The 27,055-nt window shown below is 47.8% G+C and overlaps 1 protein-coding gene across 3 annotated transcripts in view; it reads right to left on the bottom strand.

Annotated features, from left to right (window-relative positions):
• Window positions 1–27,055, bottom strand: part of LOC135055188 (zinc finger protein 845-like) — an 85,535-nt gene that overhangs the window by 30,904 nt on the left and 27,576 nt on the right. For all 3 annotated transcript variants that reach the window (XM_063958935.1, XM_063958936.1, XM_063958934.1), the window contains exons 7-12: window positions 26,858–27,007; window positions 5,059–5,222; window positions 4,467–4,793; window positions 3,583–3,688; window positions 1,030–1,160; window positions 270–390 (exon numbers count right to left, since the gene is read on the bottom strand). In XM_063958935.1, coding sequence (XP_063815005.1) covers window positions 270–390; window positions 1,030–1,160; window positions 3,583–3,688; window positions 4,467–4,793; window positions 5,059–5,222; window positions 26,858–27,007 — 999 coding nt within the window. The remainder of the gene's footprint in view (window positions 1–269; window positions 391–1,029; window positions 1,161–3,582; window positions 3,689–4,466; window positions 4,794–5,058; window positions 5,223–26,857; window positions 27,008–27,055) is intronic.

Below are 27,055 nucleotides of genomic sequence, written 5' to 3'. Positions count from 1 at the left end.
TCTGGATCAAGATCCATCTCTACACCCCAATTTATTCCCTGTGGAACACAGTGTATCCCGCTGCAGAAAGTAGCAACTAAATGCATGTTACATAGTATTTTCCTTTACAGATTTCTTTAACCCTATAGTCTGTGACCATCGGGGAACAAGTTTTACACCAAATACAACAAAATAATTTTTGGTCCTGGTATTGAAGGGTCAATTCTTAAAGTTTCAGGCTAGCTTAGGTGTGGCCACTAGTCCATCAATAGTTCCCAGCTCTCACTGACCTGTATGTGTCCTCATGTGTCTCGAAAGTTTGAAGGCATCAGTGGTTGCAAAACTGCACTGATCGCAAGTGAATGGACGACTTTCATTATGAAGCTGAACATGAAGTATCAGATCAGCAGCCTATGAACACAAAGACACAACATTATAATCTACTTTAGGAAACACATATCAAAAATGACACAACAGGACACAAGAGGTCTCTCTCAAGGGCCTAGACATGGGTAACCATTACAGCTCCTAACTGGAGGAGATGTAGTATGCCTTCGAGCGTGATAAAGTGTAGAGTGATAAAGTACGAGCCAATCAGCTTCCTAACTGCCATGTTACAGGCTGTGTTCGAAAAATGACAGTTAAGAGCTGATTGGTTGTTACTTTCTCTCTCTCCAAAGTTTAGTACATCTGTCCCAATGGGGTAGATGTATTAACCTGGAGAAAGCAAAAAGAAGTGATAAACCAGTGATATGTGCAACGTGATAAACGCACCAGCCAATCAGCTCCAATATGCAAATTGACAGTTAGGAGCTGACTGGCTGGTGCGTTTAACACCTTGCACTTATCACTGGTGTATGAATTCCTTATGCTTTCTCCAGGTTAATACATCTGCCCCAATGTTTCCTAAAGATGCCCTACTGATTAAAAACACAAAGCCCCACCAAGATGACTGTATCCAAAACATAAAATAAGGTTTATTTTTCCCTTCATACACAGTTACAATGCAGCTTGAATCATTTTATTGCACGTCCTGCTGCACCTACATACCTCTGCGACCTCATGGTCACAAAAAGGACACTTAAACAGGTTTTCGGATTTATGCTTTTTTTTGTGCTTGAGGAGTTCCATGCCGGTAGCAAAGGCCTTTTCACAGTCTTTACATCGGTGCAGCTTTACTTCTGTCAGAATGAATAACATATTAACAACAACAATTATTATTATTATTATTATTATTATTATAAATGGTATAAAACTTTCTAGTTAGATATGGAATTATTCCCTTTATCAAACATCACAGACAGAATGGGAAATGAATCTTGCAGAGACAGCCACAGCAAGAGCCCACACAGAACACCTCCTGTATCTGACCGTTTTGGACAGCTTACCTTGGTGAAGAAATCCTTCCATGACTTCCATGGAGAGGCTAGGTTGCCTAGGATTTAGTACCACCCCCCCAAGTGTACTGCACATAGCGGAATTATGGATCACTATTGGACAGACTGTGTCTAATTAGGGGCACCCCCACCTAACCTGCATCCCTAGCATCGGGAACTCTGCATTTCTGTGCAAGCTCCTGTTGTTGGGGCTGACCATGACAGAGGGAGCTCACTTAAGGCTACACCTCCAAAGACATAGCCACACCAGGGGCAGTCCTTGTAAGCAGCCTGAAAAAGCAGGACGAGGCACTCAAACAGTACGTCCACATCCCACCCAATCTAATGGCAAAGGGTATAGAAGCAGAAGGAATTTCTGACTTAATGGGAGATGTATCAAAGCTTGGGGAGAGAAAAAAAAGTAACAGCCACTCTGTTTCTGACATTTTACAGACAGTTTAAAAAAAAATGTCTGGAGCTGATCGGTTGGTACTATGTCTCGCCAAGGTTTGATACATCTCCACCTTAGTTTTGAAAATCCAGATACCCAAACTTCTGCCTTCTATGCCGCATCGCCAGTGCCCACTATATACAAAAAGAAAAACAGATTGGCAGACCTCACAATGGCTAAGCAATCTTAAGTTAGATAGTGACTAATATAATATAATATAATACAATATATATAATATTCTCCAGAATATATATTGCAGCTCCTGCTGTTTCCATGTAAAATAGCTGTATAAGGCTTAACATTTCCATCACCGCAGTGCAGCCAGGACACCTGATTATAGTACTTGCAGCCAGGACACCTGATTATAGTACTGATTTTGGTTTGTTCTAGTACTGAGGAAAAGATTGGTTGATACATATCTGACCAGTTATTTGGGATTATTGTCTTTAGCTAGTTAATAGCATTATATTGCCAGGCGTTGGGGCATTTGGCTTGTATGCCCCATTGTGATAGGCTGCCATGTATTAATGAAAGATGTCTTTTTATTGTCATCACTCTACCTCCAAAATGTTGTGAGATGAAAACCATAACTGGATAACTATGGAAGGGGAAGCCCCAAGAATGAGAAGGTATTTGTAAGCCACCCTATGCTTCTCCTATATGGTGAGTTATCAAATATGGTATGTGCCTCCACCCAAGTATGTGTGATGGATTATGAGAAATATGTGCCTACTTGGGAAAACCCTTGTTACACCAGATTACCACAGTACATACATATACATATATATATATATATATATATATATATATATATATATATATATATATATATATATGACAGTATTTCCCAAAATAGTGGGAATGATAGCACTCTCCAGACTTCCAAATAGAAAATATCAAAAAAACATTTATTTAAAGAAATGGAATTTATATCTCACGGTTCCATATGGTATGCAAATGTTCACCAACGTTTCGGTCCACGCCAGGACCTTTCTCAAGGTATTTGCAGCACAGTCAACGCATCAACAGCAGTCACAAGTGTCAAACAGGGAACTGGAATACGGAGCAGCTGGTTGCTCACGTCACTCTTTTCACTGCTTCATGAATAGACTCCTTAGATGCACATTGTAACAAATGTAGTGTGCCCAACAATACACGTCTCTGATGAACTTGAAAGGACCTCTCCTAATAGTCTCTGATGAACTTCAAAGGACCTCTACTAATACTTCTCCCCCATTATGTGTCATCCATTCCAAGCATTGCCTATTCTGCCCAGTGTAATCCTATGTAGTGCACCTAAAAAAGGCTGCCTCACCAGAATCCTTCTTGGGTAGGATGTATAATCCTTGCATTGTATAATGGCTGCTGCACCCTTTGTATGGTCTCTGTATTCAAGCAAAGCTAAACCTCTTTATTATGTCCATAGTTACTGTACTGTAATATGTTCATACTACCTATAAAGCACCTTGGTAAAGGAGCGCTATATAAATAAAAATTATTAGTAATTATTATTACTTAGCACCTGATATGTTTCAGCTTTATCCTGAAGTTATGCTGGGGGCAAAGTAACAGGAAACACAACTTACTTGGTGATGCCCTAAAAAACTGAGCCACTGTGGAGTAAGGTGTACACTAGCCAATGTTAGCACTCTCTCAACTCCAACAGCTCACCTCTACGTAAGACACAACTTAAATATATCTAATGTGCTATTTATGTATAGATGTTTTTATTAAAAAAAAGATATTATTTCGCTTTAGCAGATCAATTATACTTGCCTATCTGCGCTTCTGGGGTGACTAGCTGAATCCGCTTTCCCTTCCTCGCCGTTATTTGGGCCTCAGAAGTGTCTGTTTCCTGGAGGTCACACTCAGGGGTCACACTCTTGAAACAGATAACACAATATAGCAATTATGGAGCACATATTATAAAACATGTTAGGCAGAGTATAAAACTTCTATTCATTCATCCAACGAGGTTGTTGTTAAAGCGCTTTGTACACAGAGTACAATGGCTACCTTGCACCAACAAGCCCTAATAAAAGAAACCATATCTGTACACAAGAATTTGCTCTCTGCTCTAGACCCAGTCATGCTCTGGACAAAAAAAAAAAAATCAGTGTTGGCAATTTTGACTAGACAGAATGCCACACAAACTGCAAAAATGCCACAATATGATCCTGGTATTTTCTTTTTTTTTTTTTTATATATATGCATGATTGCCTGATGTTGGCAAAACGGGTTGGGTTCAGGTGACCAGCAGTCTGGATACCGGCGGTTAGCATACGTCTGGATCCCGGCCGCCAGGGGGAGCGAGTGCAACGAAGCCCTTTGCAGGCTCGCTGCGCTCACCACGCTGCGGACTCGTTGACTGCTGCGCTCGTCACAGGTTCTATCCCCACTCGTGGGCACCCACGAGTGGGAATAGTCCTGGGCCCCCTGTTGGTATCCTGGCAGCTGGAATTTCAGCGTCTCTATGCTGACCACCGGGATCTCGACCGCTGGCCACCTGACTATCTCGGCAAAACATAGGAACTTCAACATGTACAAATGTCTCCTAAAAACCTTATTTACTGTTACAATGCATTCTGCAGGACACTTACAGTGTTGTCAGTATTATGAAATACTACTGTGACATTGTATAAATGCTCCTGTCCACATACCTGCTCCTCTCCACTTTGTGTGGGCTGAGTAATGGAAGGGTCCATGGATATGATTACGGGTTCAGAGGCGTGAGGTACAACCAGTGGCTGCAAGACATGTGCTATATCCTGCACTTCATACACTGCAGTGTCCACCTGGTCAGCGCTCTGCATAACTATAGCTTGTACGATGCTGCCATCCTCCGCATGCATGGGGATGCTGTGTAATTCAGTCACTGTGCCAGATTGATCACCGTCATCAATCAAAAACAGCTGCGTCTCCCCATTCGCAGGAACAATGCTCCAGGCAAATCCATCTTTTTCAGTCTCTGAATCTTGTCCATCCACCTAATAGTACATAAAAAAACCCCACAAAGAACCTTACACTACTATGTTATGACAACTTTCTAATTAAAACATTGCATTCAATGAACAATGATAGTAGATGTAGGGGACATCCAGCCTCCTCCCCCTGTCCTAAGCCATGGTCATACTTTTACTTGACATCTGACATTTCTGCAATATCCGCCAGTGCTTTGGACTCATTTTAAAATGTTGTGCAAACAGATATTAGTATATAACTGGAGTTGTGGAAGCAGATTACAAGTCTTACCTTATTGCCCCTGGCATTTTTCCCAGATTTAACTCCTACTTGCATCTCAACTCTGTGACTCAGCTGATGCTGCCGGAGAATGTAGCGCTCATGAAAGGTTTCAGGGCAGAAGCGACACTTCAGCGGCGTCTCCAAGTAGGTATGTTGTTTGCGGATGTGAACCTCTGCAAACAAGGTCATCAAATAAGACTTTGAAATGTCCAAGTTACAGGTTACACAACATTTACATCGAATATAACAGCTAACAAACTATTTGCGAAAGCCACAGGATTACTTTAAAGTCCATACTATGAGAGAAAATAAATAATTTGGCTTTGTATTGACATTTGCTGCGCAGACGAGAACAGGCTTGTGTTCTCACTTAGCCTCAGTGAGTAAACCCTTGCACAAGGCACCACAGCTAAACATCTTGTGGTACTGGTACTCTGACATCTGATCTCTAGTGATATAAACACAAACAAATGATCTATACCTCTGCTCCTTTCTCAAATACGGTCACAATTATGTATAGAACTAAAATCTGCATCCAGTTGAAGGGGTTTATAAAGATTTCCAATACTCCAATATAGCAGTGGAAAAATAGATGCCAAGTGAAATTAAAAACAGAAAAAAGTGGTAACCCTACAAAAGCATATCAGTGCCATCTATTTTATCTTTACGTCTAAGTCTAAACTTGTGGACCACTACATGCATTTATAGTGCCAGATTCAGTAATGGACACAGGAGTGATTGGTGCTGCGTTTTAGGTAGCAGCAGATCTGAGAAGGTATGTTAATGATGCAGGTGTCATCTTTGAAAATAGGATTTTAATACCTACCGGTAAATCCTTTTCTCTTAGTCCGTAGAGGATGCTGGGGACGCTTCAAGAACCATGGGGTATAGACGGGATCCGCAGGAGACATGGGCACTTTAAGACTTTTCAATGGGTGTGAACTGGCTCCTCCCTCTATGCCCCTCCTCCAGACTCCAGTTATAGGAACTGTGCCCAGGGAGACGGACATTTCGAGGAAAAGGATTTATTTAATTTAAACTAAGGTGAGATACATACCAGCTCGCACCACAAACATGCCGTACACCATGGCATTCAACACAACGCATGCAACGGCATGAATAACGTCAGCAACAGTCTGACTTAACGCAACACAACATGTGTGTAACCATAACCAATAACTGCAGATACAGTACGCACTGGGATGGGCGCCCAGCATCCTCTACGGACTAAGAGAAAAGGATTTACCGGTAGGTATTAAAATAATATTTTCTCATACGTCCTAGAGGATGCTGGGGACGCTTCAAGAACCATGGGGTTTATACCAAAGCTCTAGAACGGGCGGGAGAGTGCGGATGACTCTGAAGCACCGATTGACCAAACAAGAGGTCCTCATCAGCCAGGGTATCAAACTTGTGAACTGCGTAAAGGAGTTTGATCCCGACCAAGTAGCTGCTCGGCAAAGCAGTAATGCCGAGACCCCTCGGGCAGCCGCCCAGCAGGATGGTAGAATGGGAAGAATGGGCCTTCGCCGATTTCGGTAACGGCAATCCCGCCGTAGAATGGGCCTGCTGAATCGTATTACAGATCCAGCGTGCAATAGTTTGCTTGGAAGCAGGAGCCCAAATCTTGTTGGGAGCCCACAGGACAAACAGAGCCTCCGTTTTCCTAATCTGAGCCGTTCTGGCGACATAAATTTTCAAAGCTCTGACCACATCGAGAGACTTCGATTCTGCCAAGGCTTCAGTAGCCACTGGCACCGCAATAGGCTGGTACACGTGAAACGATGAAACCACTTTTGGCAAAAATTGCTGACGAGTTCTCAACTCCGCTCTATCTGCATGGAAGATTAAATAGGGGCTTTTGTGAGACAAAGCCGCTAATTCAGACACCCGCCTTGCGGATGCCAAGGCCAACAGCATGACCACTCTCCAAGTATGGTATTTCAATTCAACCTTACGTAAAAGGTTCAAACCAATGAGATTGCAGGAACTGCAACACCACATTAAGATCCCATGGTGCCACTGGGGGCACAAAGGGAGGTTGAATGTGCAGCACTCCTTTCACGAAAAGCTGAACTTCTGGAAGGGAGGCCAATTCTTTTTGAAAGAAAATTGATAAGGCTGAAATTTGTACTTTAATGGAGCCTTCTTGGATTCACACCAAGACACACATTTTCTCCAAATACGGTGGTAATGTTTCGCCGTTTCTTCTTTTCTAGCCTGAAGCAGTGTGGGAATGACTTCATTGGGAATACCCTTTCGGGCTAAGATTTGGCGTTCAACTGCCATGCCGTCAAACGCAGCAACTCTTGATACACGCACGGCCCCTGCTGCAACAGGTCCTCTCGTAGAGGAAGAGGCCAGGGATTTCCTATGAGTAATTCCCGAAGATCCGGATACCAGGCCCTCCTTGGCCAGTCTGGAACAATGAGTATCGCATGAACCCTTGTTCTTCTTATGATCTTTATCACTTTTGGAATGAGTGGAAGTGGAGGGAACACATAGACCGACTGAAACACCCACGGTGTCGCTAGGGCGTCCACCGCTATTGCTTGAGGGTCCCTCGACCTGGAACAATATCTCTGAAGTTTCTTGTTGAGGCGAGACGCCATCATGTCTATTTGAGGAGTTCCCCAACGACTTGTCACTTCTGCAAAGACCTCTTGATGAAGACCCCACTCTCCTGGATGGAGATCGTGTCTGCTGAGGAAGTCTGCTTCCCAGTTGTCCACGCCTGGAATAAAGACCGCTGACAGAGCGCTTGTATGTCTTTCCGTCCAGCGGAGAACTTTTGTGGCCTCTGCCATTGCCGCTCTTTGTACCGCCCTGGCAGTTTATGTACACCACCGCTGTTATGTTGTCCGAGTGAATCAAGACGGGCAGACCGCGAAGAAGATGTTCCGCTTGCAGAAGGCCGTTGTAAATGGCACTTAATTCCAGAATGTTTATGTGCAGACAAGCTTCCTGGCTTGACCATTTTCCCTGGAAATTTTCCCCGTGCGACTGCTCCCCAGCCTCAGGGACTTGCATCCGTGGTCACCAGGATCCAATCCTGAATCCCGAACCTGTGACCGTCTAAGAGATGAGAGCTGTGCAACCACCACAGGAGGGAGATTCTGGTCCTTGAGGACAGGATTATTTTCCAGTGCATGTGCAGGTGCGACCCGGACCACTTGTCCAACAGGTCCCACTGAAACACCCTGGCATGGAATCTGCCAAACTGAATGGCCTCGTAGGCCGCCACCATCTTCACCAGCAACAGAGTGCATTGATGAATCGACACTCTTGCCGGTTTCAGAATCTGTTTGACCATGTTCTGAATTTCCAGAGCCTTTTCCACTGGAAGAAAGACTCTCTGGAAGTCTGTGTCCAGAATCATACCCAAGAATGACAGCCGTGTTGTCGGAACCAACTGTGATTTTGGCAGGTTTAGGAGCCAACCACGTTGTTGCAGAATTGTTAGGGAGAGCGTAATGTTCTGTAGTAATTGCTCCTTGGATCTCGCCTTTAATCAGGAGATCGTCCAAGTACGGGATAATTGTGACTCCCTGCTTGCGCAGGAGAACCATCATTTCCGCCATTACTTTGGTGAAAATTCTTGGAGCCGTGGCCAGACCAAACGGCAACATCTGAAACGGATAATGGCAATCCTGCATCGCAAACCTCAGATAAGCCTGATGTGGAGGATAAATGGGAACATGCAAGTAGGCATCCTTTATATCTACCGACACCATAAACTCCCCCTCCTCCAGACTGGAGATCACTGCCCGGAGAGATTCCATCTTGAATTTGAATTTCCTTAGGTAGAAATTGAGGGATTCGAGGTTCAGGATTGGTCTGACTGAGCCGTTTGGCTTCGGGACCACGAACAGGCTGGAATAAAAGCCTTCTCCCTGCTGCGACAGGGGAACCCTGACAATGACCTGATTTAGACACAATTTTTGTATTGCTTCACATACTACCTCCCTGTCCTGAAGGGAAGCTGGTAAGGCCGATTTGAAAAATCGGCGAGGGGGAACGTCTTGAAACTCTAGTTGGTAACCCTGGGACACTATTTCTAAAACCCATGGGTCTAGGGCCAAGCGAGCCCAGAACTGACTGAAAAGTTTCAGACGTGCCCCCACCGGTGCTGACTCCCTCAGAGGAGCCCCAGCGTCATGCGGTGGATTTGGCAGCAGCCGGGGAGGACTTCTGCTCTTGGGAACTTGCCACAGCCGGTGACCTTTTTCCCTTTCACCTTCCTCTAGAAGTAAGGAAGGAAGTCCCTCTGCCTTTTTGTATTTATTGGGCCGAAAGGACTGCATCTGATAGTGGTGCGTTTTCTTTTGTTGTGCAGGAACATAAGGTAAAAATAACGACTTACCCGCGGTAGACGTAGATACCAGGTTAGTGAGGCCGTCACCAAACAATACACCACCTTTATACGGCAGAAACTCCATAGCCTTCTTAGAGTCCGCATCAGCATTCCATTAATGAATCCACAATGCTCTCCTGGCTGAGACTGCCATGGCATTGGCCCTTGATCCCAAAAGGCCAATATCCCTCGCAGCTTTCTTTAGATAGGCTGCAGCGTCCCTGATATGACCCAGTGTCAAAAGAACGCTATCCCTATCCAGGGTATCTATATCAGATGACAAGTTATCTGCCCATTTCTCTAACGTCCTAAGTGGATGCTGGGGACTCCGTAAGGACCATGGGGAATAGCGGCTCCGCAGGAGACTGGGCACATCTAAAGAAAGCTTTAGGACTATCTGGTGTGCACTGGCTCCTCCCCCTATGACCCTCCTCCAAGCCCCAGTTAGATCTTTGTGCCCGAACGAGAAGGGTGCACACTAGGGGCTCTCCTGAGCTTCTTAGTGAAAGTTTTAGTTTAGGTTTTTTTATTTTCAGTGAGACCTGCTGGCAACAGGCTCACTGCATCGAGGGACTAAGGGGAGAAGAAGCGAACTCACCTGCGTGCAGAGTGGATTGGGCTTCTTAGGCTACTGGACATTAGCTCCAGAGGGACGATCACAGGCCCAGCCTGGATGGGTCCCAGAGCCGCGCCGCCGGCCCCCTTACAGAGCCAGAAGGCAGAAGAGGTCCGGAAAATCGGCGGCAGAAGACGTCCTGTCTTCAACAAGGTAGCGCACAGCACTGCAGCTGTGCGCCATTGCTCTCAGCACACTTCACACTCCGGTCACTGAGGGTGCAGGGCGCTGGGGGGGGGGCGCCCTGAGACGCAATAAAAAACACCTTGGATGGCAAAAAATGCATCACATATAGCTCCTGGGCTATATGGATGCATTTAACCCCTGCCAGAATACATAGAAAAACGGGAGATAAGGCCGCCGATAAGGGGGCGGAGCCTATCTCCTCAGCACACTGGCGCCATTTTCCCTCACAGCTCCGTTGGAGGGAAGCTCCCTGTCTCTCCCCTGCAGTCACTACACTACAGAAAGGGTTAAAAAAGAGAGGGGGGGCACTAATTACGCGCAGTATTAAAAGATACAGCAGCTATAAGGGGAAAAACACTTATATAAGGTTATCCCTGTATATATATAGCGCTCTGGTGTGTGCTGGCAAACTCTCCCTCTGTCTCCCCAAAGGGCTAGTGGGGTCCTGTCCTCTATCAGAGCATTCCCTGTGTGTGTGCTGTATGTCGGTACGTTTGTGTCGACATGTATGAGGAGAAAAATGATGTGGAGACGGAGCATTGCCTGTAATAGTGATGTCACCCCCTAGGGGGTCGACACCTGAGTGGATGAACTGTTGGAAGGAATTACATGACAGTGTCAGCTCTGTATAAAAGACAGTGGTTGACATGAGACAGCCGGCTACTCAGCTTGTGCCTGTCCAGACGTCTCATAGGCCGTCAGGGGCTCTAAAGCGCCCGTTACCTCAGATGGCAGATATAGACGCCGACACGGATACTGACTCCAGTGTCGACGGTGAAGAGACAAATGTGACTTCCAGTAGGGCCACACGTTACATGATTGAGGCAATGAAAAATGTTTTACACATTTCTGATAATACGAGTACCACCAAAAAGGGGTATTATGTTCGGTGAGGAAAAACTACCTGTAGTTTTCCTGAATCTGAGAAATTAAATGAGGTGTGTGATGATGCGTGGTTTTCCCCCGATAACAACTGATAATTTCTAAAATGTTATTGGTATTATATCCTTTCCCGCCAGAGGTTAGGGTGCGTTGGGAAACACCCCCTAGGGTGGATAAAGCGCTCACACGCTTGTAAGGGCTCTACCCTCTCCTGAGATGGCCACCCTTAAGGATCCTGCTGATAGAAAGCAGGAGGGTATCCTAAAATGTATTTACACACATACTGGTGTTATACTGCGACCAGCAATCGCCTCAGCCTGGATGTGCAGTGCTGGGTTGGCATGGTCGGATTCCCTGACTGAAAATATTGATACCCTAGATAGGGACAGTATATTTTTGCCTATAGAGCATTTAAAAGATGCATTTCTATATATGTGTGATGCACAGCGGAATATTTGCCGACTGGCATCAAGTCTAAGTGCGTTGTCCATTTCTACCAGTAGAGGGTTATGGACACGTCAGTGGTCAGGTGATGCGTATTCCAAACGGCATTTGGAAGTATTGCCTTATTAAAGGGAGGAGTTATTTGGGGTCGGTCTTTCAGACCTGGTGGCCACGGCAACAGCTGGGAAATCCACGTTTGTACCCCAGGTCGCCTCTCAACATGAGAAGACGCCGTATTATCAGGCGCAGTCTTTTCGTGGACAAGCGAGCAAAAGGTTCCTCATTTCTGCCCCGTGACAGAGGGAGAGGAAAAAGGCTGCAGAAATGAGCCAGTTCCCAGGAACAGAAACCCTCTCCCGCCTCTGCCAAGCCCTCAGTATGACGCTGGGGCTTTACAAGCAGAATCAGGCACGGTGGGGGGCCCGTCTCAATGAATTTCAGCGCGCAGTGGGCTCACTCGCAAGTAGACCCCTGGATCCTTCAGGTGATATCTCAGGGGTACAAATTAGAATTCGAGACGTCTCCCCCTCGCCGTTTCCTAAAGTCGGCTTTACCGATGTCTCCTTCTGACAGGGAGACTGTTTTGGAAGCCATTCACAAGCTGTATTCCCAGCAGGTGATAACAAGGTACCCCTCCTGCAACAGGGAACGGGGTATTATTCCACACTGTTGTGGTACCGAAGCCGGACGGCTCGGTGAGACCGATTCTAAATCTAAAATCTTTGAACACTTACATACAGAGGTTCAAATTCAAGATTGAGTCACTCAGAGCAGTGATTGCGTACCTGGAAGAAGGGGACTACATGATGTCTCGGGACATCAAGGATGCTTACCTTCATGTCAAAATGTACCCTTCTCATCAAGGGTACCTCAGGTTTATGGTACAGAACTGTCACTATCAGTTCAGACGCTGCCGTATGGATGGTCCACGGCACCCCGGGTCTTTACCAAGGTAATGGCCGAAATTATGATATTCCTTCGAAGGAAGGGAATTTTAGTTATCCTTTACTTGGACGATTCCCTGATAAGGGTAAGATCCAGGGAACAGTTGGAGGTCGGTGTAGCACTATCTCAGGTAGTGTTGCGGCAGCACGATTGGATTCTCAATATTCCAAAATCGCAGCTGGTTCCGACGACTTGTCTTCTGTTCCTAGGTATGATCCTGGACACAGTCCAGAAAAAGGTTTTTCTCCCGGAGGAAAAAGCCAGGGAGTTATCCGAGCTAGTCAGGAACCTCCTAAAACCGAGCCAAGTCTCAGTGCATCAATGCACAAGGGTTCTGGGTAAAATGGTGGCTTCCTACGAAGCAATCCCATTCGGCAGATTCCACGCAAGAACTTTCCAGTGGGACCTGCTGGACAAATGGTCCGGGTCGCATCTTCAGATGCATCAGCGGATAACCCTGTCACCAAGGACAAGGGTGTCCCTCCTGTGGTGGTTGCAGAGTGCTCATCTTCTAGAGGGCCGCAGATTCGGCATTCAGGACTGGGTCCTGGTGACCACGGATGCCAGCCTGCGAGGCTGGGGAGCAGTCACACAGGGAAGGAATATCCAGGGCTTATGGTCAAGTCTGGAGACATCACTTCACATAAATATCCTGAAGCTAAGGGCCATTTACAATGCTCTAAGCTTAGCAAGACCTCTGCTTCAAGGTCAGCCGGTGTTGATCCAGTCGGACAACATCACGACAGTCACCCACGTAAACAGACAGGGTGGCACAAGAAGCAGGAGGGCAATGGCAGAAGCTGCAAGGATTCTTCGCTGGGCGGAAAATCATGTGATAGCACTGTCAGCAGTATTCATTCCGGGAGTGGACAACTGGGAAGCAGACTTCCTCAGCACGACCTCCACCCGGGAGAGTGGGGACTTCACCCAGAAGTCTTCCACATGATTATAAACCGTTGGGAAAAACTCGACAGGTATTGCGCCAGGTCAAGGGACCCTCAGGCAATAGCTGTAGACGCTCTGGTAACACCGTGGGTGTACCAGTCAGTGTATGTGTTCCCTCCTCTGCCTCTCATACCCAAGGTACTGAGATTGATAAGATGGAGAGGAGTAAGCACTATATTCGTGGCTCCGGATTGGCCAAGAAGGACTTGGTAACCGGAACTTCAAGGAGATGCTCACGGAGGATCCGTGGCCTCTACCTCTAAGAAGGGACCTGCTCCAGCAAGGACCCCGTCTGTTCCAAGACTTACCGCGGCTGCGTTTGACGGCATGGCGGTTGAACGCCGGATCCTGAAGGAAAAAAGGCATTCCGGATGAAGTCATCCCTATCCTGATCAAAGCCAGGAAGGATGTAACCGCAAAACATGATCACCGCATTTGGCGAAAATATGTTGCGTGGTGCGAGGCCAGTAAGGCCCGACGGAGGAAATTCAACTGGGTCGATTCCTACATTTCCTGCAAATAGGAGTGTCTATGGGCCTGAAATTGGGGTCCATTAAGGTTCAAATTTCGGCCCTGTCAATTTTCTTCCAAAAAGAACTAGCTTCAGTCCCTGAAGTTCAGACGTTTGTAAAAGGGGTACTGCATATACAGCCTCCTTTTGTGCCTTCAGTGGCACTTTGGGATCTCAATGTAGTTTTTGGGTTCCAAAAGTCACATTGGTTTGAACCACTTAAATCTGTGGAGTTAAAATATCTCACATGGAAAGTGGTCATGCTGTTGGCCCTGGCCTGGGCCAGGCGCGTGTCAGAATTGGCGGCTTTATCCTGTAAAAGCCCTTATCTGATTTTCCATTCGGACAGGGCGGAATTGAGGACTCGTCCTCAGTTTCTCCCTAAGGTGGTTTCAGCGTTTTCACCTGAACCAACCTATTGTGGTGCCTGTGGCTACTAGGGACTTGGAGGACTCCAAGTTGCTAGACGTTGTCTATATGTTTCCAGGACGGCTGGAGTCAGGAAAACTGACTCGCTGTTTATCCTGTATGCACCCAACAAGCTGGGTGCTCCTGCTTCTAAGCAGACTATTGCTCGTTGGATTTGTAGTACAATTCAGCTTGCACATTCGGTGGCAGGCCTGCCACAGCCAAAAATCTGTAAATGCCCACTCCACAAGGAAGGTGGGCTCATCTTGGGCGGCTGCCCGAGGGGTCTCGGCTTTACAACTTTGCCGAGCAGCTACTTGGTCAGGAGCAAATACGTTTGTAAAATTCTACAAAATTGATACCCTGGCTGAGGAGGACCTGGAGTTCTCTCAATTGGTGCTGCAGAGTCATCCGCACTCTCCCGCCCGTTTGGGAGCTTTGGTATAATCCCCATGGCCCTTACGGAGTCCCCAGCATCCACTTAGGACGTTAGAGAAAATAAGAATTTACTTACCGATAATTCTATTTCTCGTAGTCCGTAGTGGATGCTGGGCGCCCATCCCAAGTGCGGATTGTCTGCAATACTGGTACATAGTTATTGTTACCAAAAAATAAGAATTTACTTACCGATAATTCTATTTCTTGTAGTCCGTAGTGGATGCTGGGGACTCCGTCAGGACCATGGGGAATAGCGGCTCCGCAGGAGACAGGGCACAAAAGTAAAAGCTTTAGGATCAGGTGGTGTGCACTGGCTCCTCCCCCTATGACCCTCCTCCAAGTCTCAGTTAGGATACTGTGCCCGGACGAGCGTACACAATAAGGAAGGATTTTGAATCCCGGGTAAGACTCATACCAGCCACACCAATCACACTGTACAACCTGTGATGTGAACCCAGTTAACAGCATGATAACAGCGGAGCCTCTGAAAAGATGGCTCACAACAATAATAACCCGATTTTTGTAACAATAACTATGTACAAGTATTGCAGACAATCCGCACTTGGGATGGGCGCCCAGCATCCACTACGGACTACGAGAAATAGAATTATCGGTAAGTAAATTCTTATTTTCTCTGACGTCCTAAGTGGATGCTGGGGACTCCGTCAGGACCATGGGGATTATACCAAAGCTCCCAAACGGGCGGGAGAGTGCGGATGACTCTGCAGCACCGAGTGAGAGAACTCCAGGTCCTCCTCAGCCAGGGTGTGCCCCTGACCAAGTAGCAGCTCGGCAAAGTTGTAAAGCAGAGACCCCTCGGGCAGCCACCCAAGATGAGCCCACCTTCCTTGTGGAATGGGCATTTACATATTTTGGCTGTGGCAGGCCTGCCACAGAATGTGCAAGCTGAATTGTACTACACATCCAACTAGCAAACGTCTGCTTAGAAGCAAGAGCACCCAGTTTGTTGGGTGCATACAGGATAACAGCAAGTCAGTTTTCCTGACTCCAGCCATCCTGGAAACCTATATTTTCAGGGCCCTGACAACATCTAGCAACTTGGAGTCCTCCAAGTCCCTAGTAGCCGCAGGTACCACAATAAGCTGGTTCAGGTGAAACGCCGACACCACCTTAGGGAGAAACTGGGGACGAGTCCGCAGCTCTGCCCTGTCCGAATGGACAATCAGATATGGGCTTTTGTGAGACAAAGCCGCCAATTCTGACACTCGCCTGGCCGAGGCCAGGGCCAACATCATGGTCACTTTCCATGTGAGATATTTCAAATCCACAGATTTGAGCGGTTTAAACCAATGTGATTTGAGGAATCCCAGAACTACGTTGAGATCCCACAGTGCCACTGGAGGCACAAAAGGGGGTTGTATATGCAGTACTCCCTTGACAAACTTCTGGACTTCAGGAACTGAAGCCAATTCTTTCTGGAAGAAAATCGACAGGGCCGAAATTTGAACCTTAATGGACCCCAATTTGAGGCCCATAGACACTCCTGTTTGCAGGAAATGCAGGAATCGACCGAGTTGAAATTTCTTCGTGGGGCCTTCCTGGCCTCACACCACGCAACATATTTTCGCCACATGTGGTGATAATGTTGTGCGGTCACCTCCTTCCTGGCTTTGACCAGGGTAGGAATGACCTCTTCCGGAATGCCTTTTTCCCTTAGGATCCGGCGTTCAACCGCCATGCCGTCAAACGCAGCCGCGGTAAGTCTTGGAACAGACATGGTACTTGCTGAAGCAAGTCCCTTCTTAGCGGCAGAGGCCATGAGTCCTCTGTGAGCATCTCTTGAAGTTCCGGGTACCAAGTCCTTCTTGGCCAATCCGGAGCCACGAGTATAGTTCTTACTCCTCTACGTCTTATAATTCTCAGTACCTTAGGTATGAGAAGCAGAGGAGGGAACACATACACCGACTGGTACACCCACGGTGTTACCAGAACGTCCACAGCTATTGCCTGAGGGTCTCTTGACCTGGCGCAATACCTGTCCAGTTTTTTGTTCAGGCGGGACGCCATCATGTCCACCTTTGGTCTTTCCCAACGGTTCACAATCATGTGGAAGACTTCCCGATGAAGTCCCCACTCTCCCGGGTGGAGGTCGTGCTGAGGAAGTCTGCTTCCCAGTTGTCCACTCCCGGAATGAACACTGCTGACAGTGCTATCACATGATTTTCCGCCCAGCGAAGAATCCTTGCAGTTTCTGCCATTGCCCTCCTGCTTCTTGTGCCGCCCTGTCTGTTTACGTGGGCGACTGCCGTGATGTTGTCCCACTGGATCAATACCGGCTGACCTTGAAGCAGAGGTCTTGCTAAGCTTAGAGCATTGTAAATTGCTCTTAGCTCCAGTATATTTATGTGGAGAGAAGTCTCCAGACTTGATCACACTCCCTGGAAATTTTTTCCTTGTGTGACTGCTCCCCAGCCTTTCAGGCTGGCATCCGTGGTCACCAGGACCCAGTCCTGAATGCCGAATCTGTGGCCCTTTAGTAGATGAGCACTCTGCAGCCACCACAGAAGAGACACCCTTGTCCTTGGAGACAGGGTTATCCGCTGATGCATCTGAAGATGCGATCCGGACCATTTTTCCAGCAGATCCCACTGAAAAGTTCTTGCGTGAAATCTGCCGAATGGAATCGCTTCGTAAGAAGCCACCATTTTCCCCAGGACCCTTGTGCAATGATGCACTGACACTTTTCCTGGTTTTAGGAGGTTCCTGACTAGCTCGGATAACTCCCTGTCTTTCTCCTCCGGGAGAAACACCTTTTTCTGGACTGTGTCCAGAATCATCCCTAGGAACAGCAGACGTGTCGTCGGAGACAGCTGCGATTTTGGAATATTTAGAATCCACCCGTGCTGTCGTAGAACTACTTGAGATAGTGCTACTCCGACCTCCAACTGTTCCCTGGACCTTGCCCTTATCAGGAGATCGTCCAAGTAAGGGATAATTAAGACGCCTTTTCTTTGAAGAAGAATCATCATTTCGGCCATTACCTTGGTAAAGACCCGGGGTGCCGTGGACAATCCAAACGGCAGCGTCTGAAACTGATAGTGACAGTTTTGTACCACGAACCTGAGGTACCCTTGGTGAGAAGGGCAAATTGGGACATGGAGGTAAGCATCCTTGATGTCCAGGGACACCATATAGTCCCCTTCTTCCTGGTTCGCTATCACTGCTCCGAGTGACTCCATCTTGATTTGAACCTTTGTATGTAAATGTTCAAATATTTCAGATTTAGAATAGGTCTCACCGAGCCGTCTGGCTTCAGTACCACAATATAGTGTGGAATAATACCCCTTTCCTTGTTGTAGGAGGGGTACTTTGATTATCACCTGCTGGGAATACAGCTTGTGAATTGTTTCCAATACTGCCTCCCTGTCGGAGGGAGACGTTGGTAAAGCAGACTTCAGGAACCTGCGAGGGGGAGACGTCTCGAATTTCCAATCTGTACCCCTGGGATACTACTTGTAGGATCCAGGGGTCCACTTGCGAGGGAGCCAACTGCGCGCTGAAACTCTTGAGACGACCCCCCCTCGCACCTGAGTCCGCTTGTACGGCCCCAGCGTCATGCTGAGGACTTGGCAAAAGCGGTGGAGGGCTTCTGTTCCTGGGAATGGGCTGCCTGCTGCAGTCTTCTTCCCTTTCCTCTATCCCTGGGCAGATATGACTGGCCTTTTGCCTGCTTGCCCTTATGGGGACGAAAGGACTGAGGCTGAAAAGACGGTGTCTTTTTCTGCTGAGATGTGACTTGGGGTAAAAAAGGTGGATTTCCCAGCTGTTGCCGTGGCCACCAGGTCCGATGGACCGACCCCAAATAACTCCTCTCCTTTATACGGCAATACTTCCATGTGCCGTTTGGAATCTGCATTACCTGACCACTGTCGTGTCCATAAACATCTTCTGGCAGATATGGACATCGCACTTACTCTTGATGCCAGAGTGCAAATATCCCTCTGTGCATCTCGCATATATAGAAATGCATCCTTTAAATGCTCTATAGTCAATAAAATACTGTCCCTGTCAAGGGTATCAATATTTTCAGTCAGGGAATCCGACCAAGCCACCCCAGCGCTGCACATCCAGGCTGAGGCGATCGCTGGTCGCAGTATAACACCAGTATGTGTGTATATACTTTTTAGGATATTTTCCAGCCTCCTATCAGCTGGCTCCTTGAGGGCGGCCGTATCTGGAGACGGTAACGCCACTTGTTTTGATAAGCGTGTGAGCGCCTTATCCACCCTAAGGGGTGTTTCCCAACGCGCCCTAACTTCTGGCGGGAAAGGGTATAACGCCAATAATTTTCTATCGGGGGAAACCCACGCATCATCACACACTTCATTTAATTTATCTGATTCAGGAAAAACTACAGGTAGTTTTTTCACACCCCACATAATACCCTCTTTTGTGGTACTTGTAGTATCAGAAATATGTAACACCTCCTTCATTGCCCTTAACATGTAACGTGTGGCCCAAATGGAAAATACGTTTGTTTCTTCACCGTCGACACTGGAGTCAGTGTCCGTGTCTGTGTCGACCGACTGAGGTAAATGGGCGTTTTAAAGCCCCTGACGGTGTTTGAGACGCCTGGACAGGTACTAATTGGTTTGCCGGCCGTCTCATGTCGTCAACCGACCTTGCAGCGTGTTGACATTATCACGTAATTCCCTAAATAAGCCATCCATTCCGGTGTCGACTCCCTAGAGAGTGACATCACCATTACAGGCAATTGCTCCGCCTCCTCACCAACATCGTCCTCATACATGTCGACACACACGTACCGACACACAGCACACACACAGGGAATGCTCTGATAGAGGACAGGACCCCACTAGCCCTTTGGGGAGACAGAGGGAGAGTTTGCCAGCACACACCAAAACGCTATATTATACAGGGACAACCTTATATAAGTGTTTTCCCTTATAGCATCTTAATATATAATAATATCGCCAAATAAGTGCCCCCCCCCCCTCTGTTTCTGTAGTGCAGTGCAGGGGAGAGCCTGGGAGCCTTCCTAGCAGCGGAGCTGTGTAGGAAAATGGCGCTGTGTGCCGAGGAGAATAGGCCCCGCCCCCTTTTCGGCGGGCTTCTTCTCCCGTTTTTCTGACAACCTGGCAGGGGTTAAATACATCCATATAGCCCCAGGGGCTATATGTGATGTATTTTTAGCCAGCATAGGTACTTTCATTGCTGCCCAGGGCGCCTCCCCAAGCGCCCTGCACCCTCAGTGACCGTTGGTGTGAAGTGTGCTGAGAGCAATGGCGCACAGCTGCAGTGCTGTGCGCTACCTCATGAAGACTGAGAAGTCTTCAGCCGCCGATTTCTGGACCTCTTCTCTCTTCAGCATCTGCAAGGGGGTCGGCGGCGCGGCTCCGGTGACCCATCCAGGCTGTACCTGTGATCGTCCCTCTGGAGCTAGTGTCCAGTAGCCTAAGAAGCCAATCCATCCTGCACGCAGGTGAGTTCACTTCTTCTCCCCTAAGTCCCTCGTTGCAGTGAGCCTGTTGCCAGCAGGACTCACTGAAAATAAAAAACCTAACAAAACTTTTACTCTAAGCAGCTCTTTAGGAGAGCCACCTAGATTGCACCCTTCTCGGCCGGGCACAAAAACCTAACTGAGGCTTGGAGGAGGGTCATAGGGGGAGGAGCCAGTGCACACCACCTGATCCTAAAGCTTTTACTTTTGTGCCCTGTCTCCTGCGGAGCCGCTATTCCCCATGGTCCTGACGGAGTCCCCAGCATCCACTTAGGACGTCAGAGAAAATCGGGTTATTGCTGTAGTGAGCCATCTTTTCTAGAGGCTCCTCTGTTATCATGCTGTTAACTGGGTTCAGATCACAAGTTGTACGGTGTGATTGGTGTGGCTGGTATGAGTCTTACCCGGGATTCAAGATCCTTCCTTATTGTGTACGCTCGTCCGGGCACAGTATCCTAACTGAGGCTTGGAGGAGGGTCATAGGGGGAGGAGCCAGTGCACACCAGATAGTCCTAAAGCTTTCTTTAGATGTGCCCAGTCTCCTGCGGAGCCGCTATTCCCCATGGTCCTTACGGAGTCCCCAGCATCCACTACGGACTACGAGAAATAGAATTATCGGTAAGTAAATTCTTATTTTTTCAATAGCGCTACTTACCCATGCCGAAGCCACGGCAGGTCTGAGCAGCGTACCCGTAGTGACATAAATGGATTTCAAAGTATTTTACTGCTTACGATCCGCAGGTTCCTTTAGGGCTGCCGTTTCAGGGGAAGGCAGCACCACCTTTTTGGACAGCCGTGATAAAGCTTTGTCCACAGTGGGGGGTGACTACCACTTTTCCCTATCCCCCGAGGGGAACGGATATGCCACCGGAATTCTCTTGGGAATCTGAAACTTCTTGTCAGGATTTTCCCAGACCTGTTCAAAAAGCGTGTTCAGTTCATGAGAGGGAGGAAACGTTACCTCAGATTTCTTTCCTTTAAACATACAGACCCTTGTATCAGGAACAGCAGGGTCCTCCGTGATCTGTAACACGTCTTTTATCGCCACAATCATGTACTGAATGCTCTTAGCCAGTTTTGGATTTAATCTGACATCACTATAGTCGACACTGGAGTCAGAGTCCGTGTCGGTATCTGTATCTGCTATCTGGGTAAATGAACGCTTTTGTGACCCCGAGGGGGTCTGAACCTGGGATAACACATCCTCTACGGATTTTTTCCATGCCTGGTTTTGAGACTCAGATTTATCCAATCTTTTATTCAACCGAGCCACATTCAAAGCACTCAGAACATTTACCCAATCAGGAGTCGGCGGTGCCGACAGGGTCACTCCCACAGCCGTTTCTTTCCCTAATCCAGTCTCCTCCTGGGAAGAGCACTCTGCCTCAGACATGTCGACACACGTGCACCGACACACACAAACACACTGGGCATATAGGGGACAGACCCACAGTAAAGCCTGTCAGAGAAACACAGAGGGAGTTTGCCAGCTTACCACCCAGCGCATATCCCGGTTCTGAACACTTTATATAAAGTCCCAGACCTGTTAGCGCTTTATATTACATTAAATAGCACCAAATATACTGTGCCCCCCCCCCCCCTTTTTTTTTTTTTGCACCCTGTTACTTGTACAGCAGAGGAGAGGAAGGTCAGCGTCTCTGCAGCTCTGTGGAGAGAAAATGGCGCTGGCGAGAGCTGTGAGGGCTAAGCCACGCCCCCTCAATGGCGCGCTTCAGCCCCGCTATTTTATTCAATATTTATACTGGCGGAGGCCCGGATTCAGTGCCTAGGCACTTAAAAACCACTTTTGCCAGGTCTATAGAAAATTTACATGCTGCCCAGGGCACCCCCCACCCCACCCCGCGCCCTGCACCCTGTAGTGCCGCTGTGTGTGGGAGCATGGCGCGCAGCGCGGCCGCTGTGCGGTACCTCCAAGCCGTTACTGAAGTCTTCTTTACTTCTTCTACTCACCCGTCTTCTGGCTCTGCAAGGGGGGCGACGGCGAGCTCCAGGAACGAGCATCTAGGCGTACCTAGCATTCAGACCCTCAGGAGCTATTGGTATCCTGAAGCCTAAGAAGCAAAGCCTTGAAACTCACAGAAGTAGGTCTGCTTCTCTCCCCTAAGTCCCACGATGCAGGGAGACTTGCCAGCAGTTCTCCCTGAAAATAATAAACCTAACATAAGAATTTTTCTGAGAAACTCTGGAGAGCTCCCTAGTGTGCAACCAGTCTCACTGGGGACAGATTCTAAACTGGAGTCTGGAGGAGGGGCATAGAGGGAGGAGCCAGTTCACACCCCTTTGAAAATCTTAAAGTGCCCATGTCTCCTGCGGATCCCGTCTATACCCCATGGTTCTTGAAGCGTCCCCAGCATCCTCTAGGACGTATGCGAAAATAGGATTTTAATTACCTACCGGTAAATCCTTTTCTCGTAGTCCATAAGGGATATTGAGGGAATCTAGAACGATGGGGTATAGACGGGGTCCAAAGGAGCCGGTGCACTTTAAATTTCTTCAGCTGGGTGTGCTGGCTCCTCCCTCTATGCCTCCTCCTACAGGCAGTTATAGGTAAAAATGTGCCCGAAGGAGAAAGGGCATATATGAGAGAAGGAAATATGATAACAAAGAGTGGTGAGATTTACATACCAGCACACCACTAACATATAACAACCAGCAATGGCTAGTAACAACAATAGCAACAGCTGAACAGGTAACCACATAACAAGAACCTGCAGAAAAGTCCACACACTGAGGCAGGCGCCCAATATTCCTTATGGACTACGAGAAAAGGATTTACCGGTAGGTAATTAAAATCCTATTTTCTCTAGCATCCATAAGGGATATTGGGGGAATCTAGTACGATGGGGATGTCCCAAAGCTTCTAGAACAGGTGGGAACGTGCGGAGACTTCTGCAGCACCGCCTGCCCAAACTGGGTATCCTCTTTGGCCAGGGTATCAAACTGGTAGCTCTTCACAAAGGTGTTCTTCCCCGACCAGGTAGCAGCTCGGCATAGTTGCAAGGACGAGACTTCTTGGGTAGCCGCCCAGGAAGAACCCACTGATCTTGTAGAGTGGGCCTTCAGAGATTTATGAACAGGTAAGGCTGCCTACACATAGGCCTGTTGGATAGTAAGCCTAATCTAACAAGCAATGGAATGCTTTGAAGCAGGACAACCCTTTTTCTGTGCATCATAGAGCACGAATAAAGAATCCATCCTTCTGATCCAAGCCGCTCTCTTGACATAGATCTTAAAGACTCGCACAGCATCCAATGCCTCCAGAGGAGCAGAAGGACGGAAACAAAGCTTCTCGTTGAGTCGAGAAGCCATCATGTCTATTTGTGGGCAGCCCCACCGGTCGATGATCTGCTGAAACGCCTGATGGTGAAGTCCCCACTCTCCCGGTTGGAGATCGTGACAACTCAGGAAGTCCGCATCCCAGTTGTCTACTCCCGGAATGAAGACTGCAGACAGTGCTCTTGCATTTCTTTCTGCCCAGAGGAGTATCTTTGACACCTCTCGCATGCAAGCCCTGCTTTTTGTTCTTCCTTGTCGATTGTTGTCCGACTGTACTTGGATCGCGTGATCCCTGAGCAGAGGATAGGCCTGAAACAGAGCATTGTAGATCGCCCAAAGTTCCAGAATGTTCATCGGAAGGCGGGCTTCATGGGCTGACCACCTGCCCTGGAACTGAGCCCCCTGGGTGACAGTTCCCCATCCTCTCAGACTCACATCCATCGTGTGGAGGATCCAATCATGAATCCTAAAACTTCGTCCTTCCAGTAGGTTGGAGGACTGCAGCCACCACAGGAGGGAAATCCTGGCCTGAGGTGACAGCCGTATTATCCAGTGCATCTGAAGATGTGATCCGGACCACTTGCTCAGGAGAACCAATTGAAGTGTTCTGGCACGGAACCTTCCATACTGGATCGCCTCGTACGAGGCAACCATCTTCCCCAACAATCTTATGCAAAGATAGATGGATATTCAGGTAGGCCAGAGAACCATGCGGACCATCTCCTGAAGTGTTCTCATTTTGTCTTCTGGAAGGAACACTTTCTAGGCCACAGTATCCAGCAACTTTCCCAGGAATGATGAGTTGGCTCCACGTGGGACTTCTGTCACACCATGGGTGTATCCTCAATTTACAGAAGTTGGATAGTGCGGTCTATATGGAGCAATAAAAGCTCCCCGGATCTTGCTTTTATCAGGAGATCGTCCAGGTAAGGGACAATATTGACCCACAGGACCCGGAGTTGGAACATCATCTCCCCCATCACCTTCGTGAACACCCTTGGAGCTGTGGACAGGCCGAAAGGTAGCGCCTGGAACTGGTAGTGATCGTTCAAGCAGGGCAAACCTCAGGTAAGCCTGATGAGGAGGCCAAATCGGGATATGGAGATAGGCGTCCCCGATATCCAGGGAGACCATGATCTCCTGTTCTTCCAGACCCGCAATCACTGCTTGCAAGGATTCCATCTTGAACCCGAAAACCTCTAGTAAGGGTTGAAGGATGTCAGATTCAAAATAGGTCTTACTGAACCACCCGGTTTCGGTACCACTAACAGGTTGGAGTAATAGCCCTTGCCCTGTTGTTGCAGTGGCACTGGAACAACGACTCGGGACTGGACCAATTTTAGGATGGCCTGTTGCAGCGTAACACGCGTACCCTCCAAAGCTGTTAAGTTTGATTTGAAAAATCGGTGGGGAGGAGCACCGTCAAACTTCAGCTTGTAGCTCTGAGAAATGAGGTCCTGTACCCAGGTATCCTAGCAGGAACTTTCCCAGATGCGGCTGAAGTGACGCAGCCGAGCTCCCACCACGAGATCCCCTCGGAATGGGCAGGCACCGTCATGCTGAGGCCTTAGTGGAAGCTGAACTGGTGCTTTGTTTCTGGAACCTGCAGTTGCTGGCTTTTTTGCCTTACGTCTGGTGCCTTGTGCAGCATTTGAGGCGCCTCTGGTTCAAGATCGAAACATAGCGGTCCAAAAGGACTGAGTAGATGGCCCCGAGTAGGAACGCCTAGCCAACGGGGCCCCAGAGGGGAGAAACGTGGAATTCCCCACAGTAGCTTTGGAAATCCACAAAACCAACAAAACCCCGAATAGCCACTCCCCTGAGAAAGGGAGAGACACCACACTATGCTTGGAATCTGCGTCCGCTATCCACTGGCGCAGCCATAAAGCTCTGCGTGCCGACACTACCATGGCAGTAGTACTCACATTAATAGCGCCTATCTCTTTAATAGAGTCGCACATGACGCGTGCAGTATCCTGAATGTGTTTGATCAACGTAACCATACTCAGACATATCCCCGCGAGGCCCTCTTGAACTGACCCGCCCAGGTGTGAATGACATGCGTCAACAAGCAACCCACTATCACAGGTCTTTGTGATACACCAGCTGCTGTGGAACAGACTTCAGTGTAGTCTTTTAGTTTTCTATCCTCAGGGTCCTTCAAAGCCAAGGAGCCAGGGACCAGCAACACCACCTCTTTATACAGGCGTGAGACAGAGACGTCAACAGCCGGGGGATTTTCACAGTTTTTCCTGCCTTCATGAGAAAATGGTAAAGTGTTAAGAAGCGTCTGGCCACCTGGAATTTTTTATCAGGATTTTTCCAGGTCAACTTTAAATATATCATCTAATGCCTTAGAATCAGAGAAAGTGACGCTAACCTTTTTCTGTGAGAAGAAAAGCGACTGCTTTACTGCATCGTCTTCTACTGGGAGTTTTAACACATCCCTCATAGCAATTATGAGGGGCTCAAGCCCTTGTGTAGGAGAAGAATCCTCAATAATAGGGTCCAGTTCCTCCCCCCTCCTTCTGTCCCTCTTCATCAGTTACGGAGAGTTAGCAGGCAACCCATGTGTATGTGGCCCTAGGCTAGGGAGAAGGGTCTGTCCTCTGCCTCTTGCAGCCAGGTCTGCTATACAGCTATTTGCAGAGGGCTGACAGAACATGTCCGCCATCCAGGGAGTTTAACCAGGATGGATGCTGCGGGCTCACTGCGTTCGCCATGCTGCGGGCTCGGTGGCGACCTGCGGATGCCACGAGTTCTATTCCCACCATACGGCAACCTATGGTTGCCACGAGTTCTATTCTCACTCTACGAATGGGAATAGTCCTTGATGGTCGGCATGCCGTGGGATTCTGAGTGGGTGGGATGTAGGGGGAGGTATTGTGACCAGCGATCACCTATGCCACATTATGCACTAGTGGTAATAAAGTAATGTAAAAAAAACAAAAGACGAAGGCTCCAATAGCAAAAAAATATTGGGAGGAGTAAGGAGAAAATACTTAAATGGTAGGAAGAGGAGTCAGACCTTTTTTTTTTTCTCTTAGTGGGCTGTGTTCAACCTCTTCTTCCTACTACTTGTATGTGCTAAAAGAAACATTTTACAACAGATATAACATACAGAAAGCTTTAATGCGCACAGATGCAAATTATCTTTGTGTATAAGTAACCACAAAATATAAGTTTATAGTATTACAAAATTCAGAGCAGTGCTATGTTTCTTACCAACCTTAATGACAGGACCCAACACTTTCAGGTATGTCGCTTTAAAAGCTAATAGACTGGAAAAAAAATACTTACGTACGTCGTTCTTCCCAAACAGGGCAGCGTTACATATAGCGCAATGTTCCTTTGGCACGTTCTCTGTATGTTTCCTTAATATGTGCATTTTCATACTGGTGTTCTGTGTGAACTTGGCCTGACATAGATGACATGTGTAGGGCTTCTCACCTACAACACAAAGTAACATATGTATTTAACGCATAAAGAAAACTAGAA

This window comes from Pseudophryne corroboree, chromosome 3, assembly GCF_028390025.1.
Source record: "Pseudophryne corroboree isolate aPseCor3 chromosome 3, aPseCor3.hap2, whole genome shotgun sequence".
In the NCBI taxonomy this organism is placed as follows: domain Eukaryota; kingdom Metazoa; phylum Chordata; class Amphibia; order Anura; family Myobatrachidae; genus Pseudophryne; species Pseudophryne corroboree.
The sequence above is the reverse complement of the archived record's forward strand: the minus strand, read 5'-3'. Positions and strand labels throughout refer to the sequence as shown.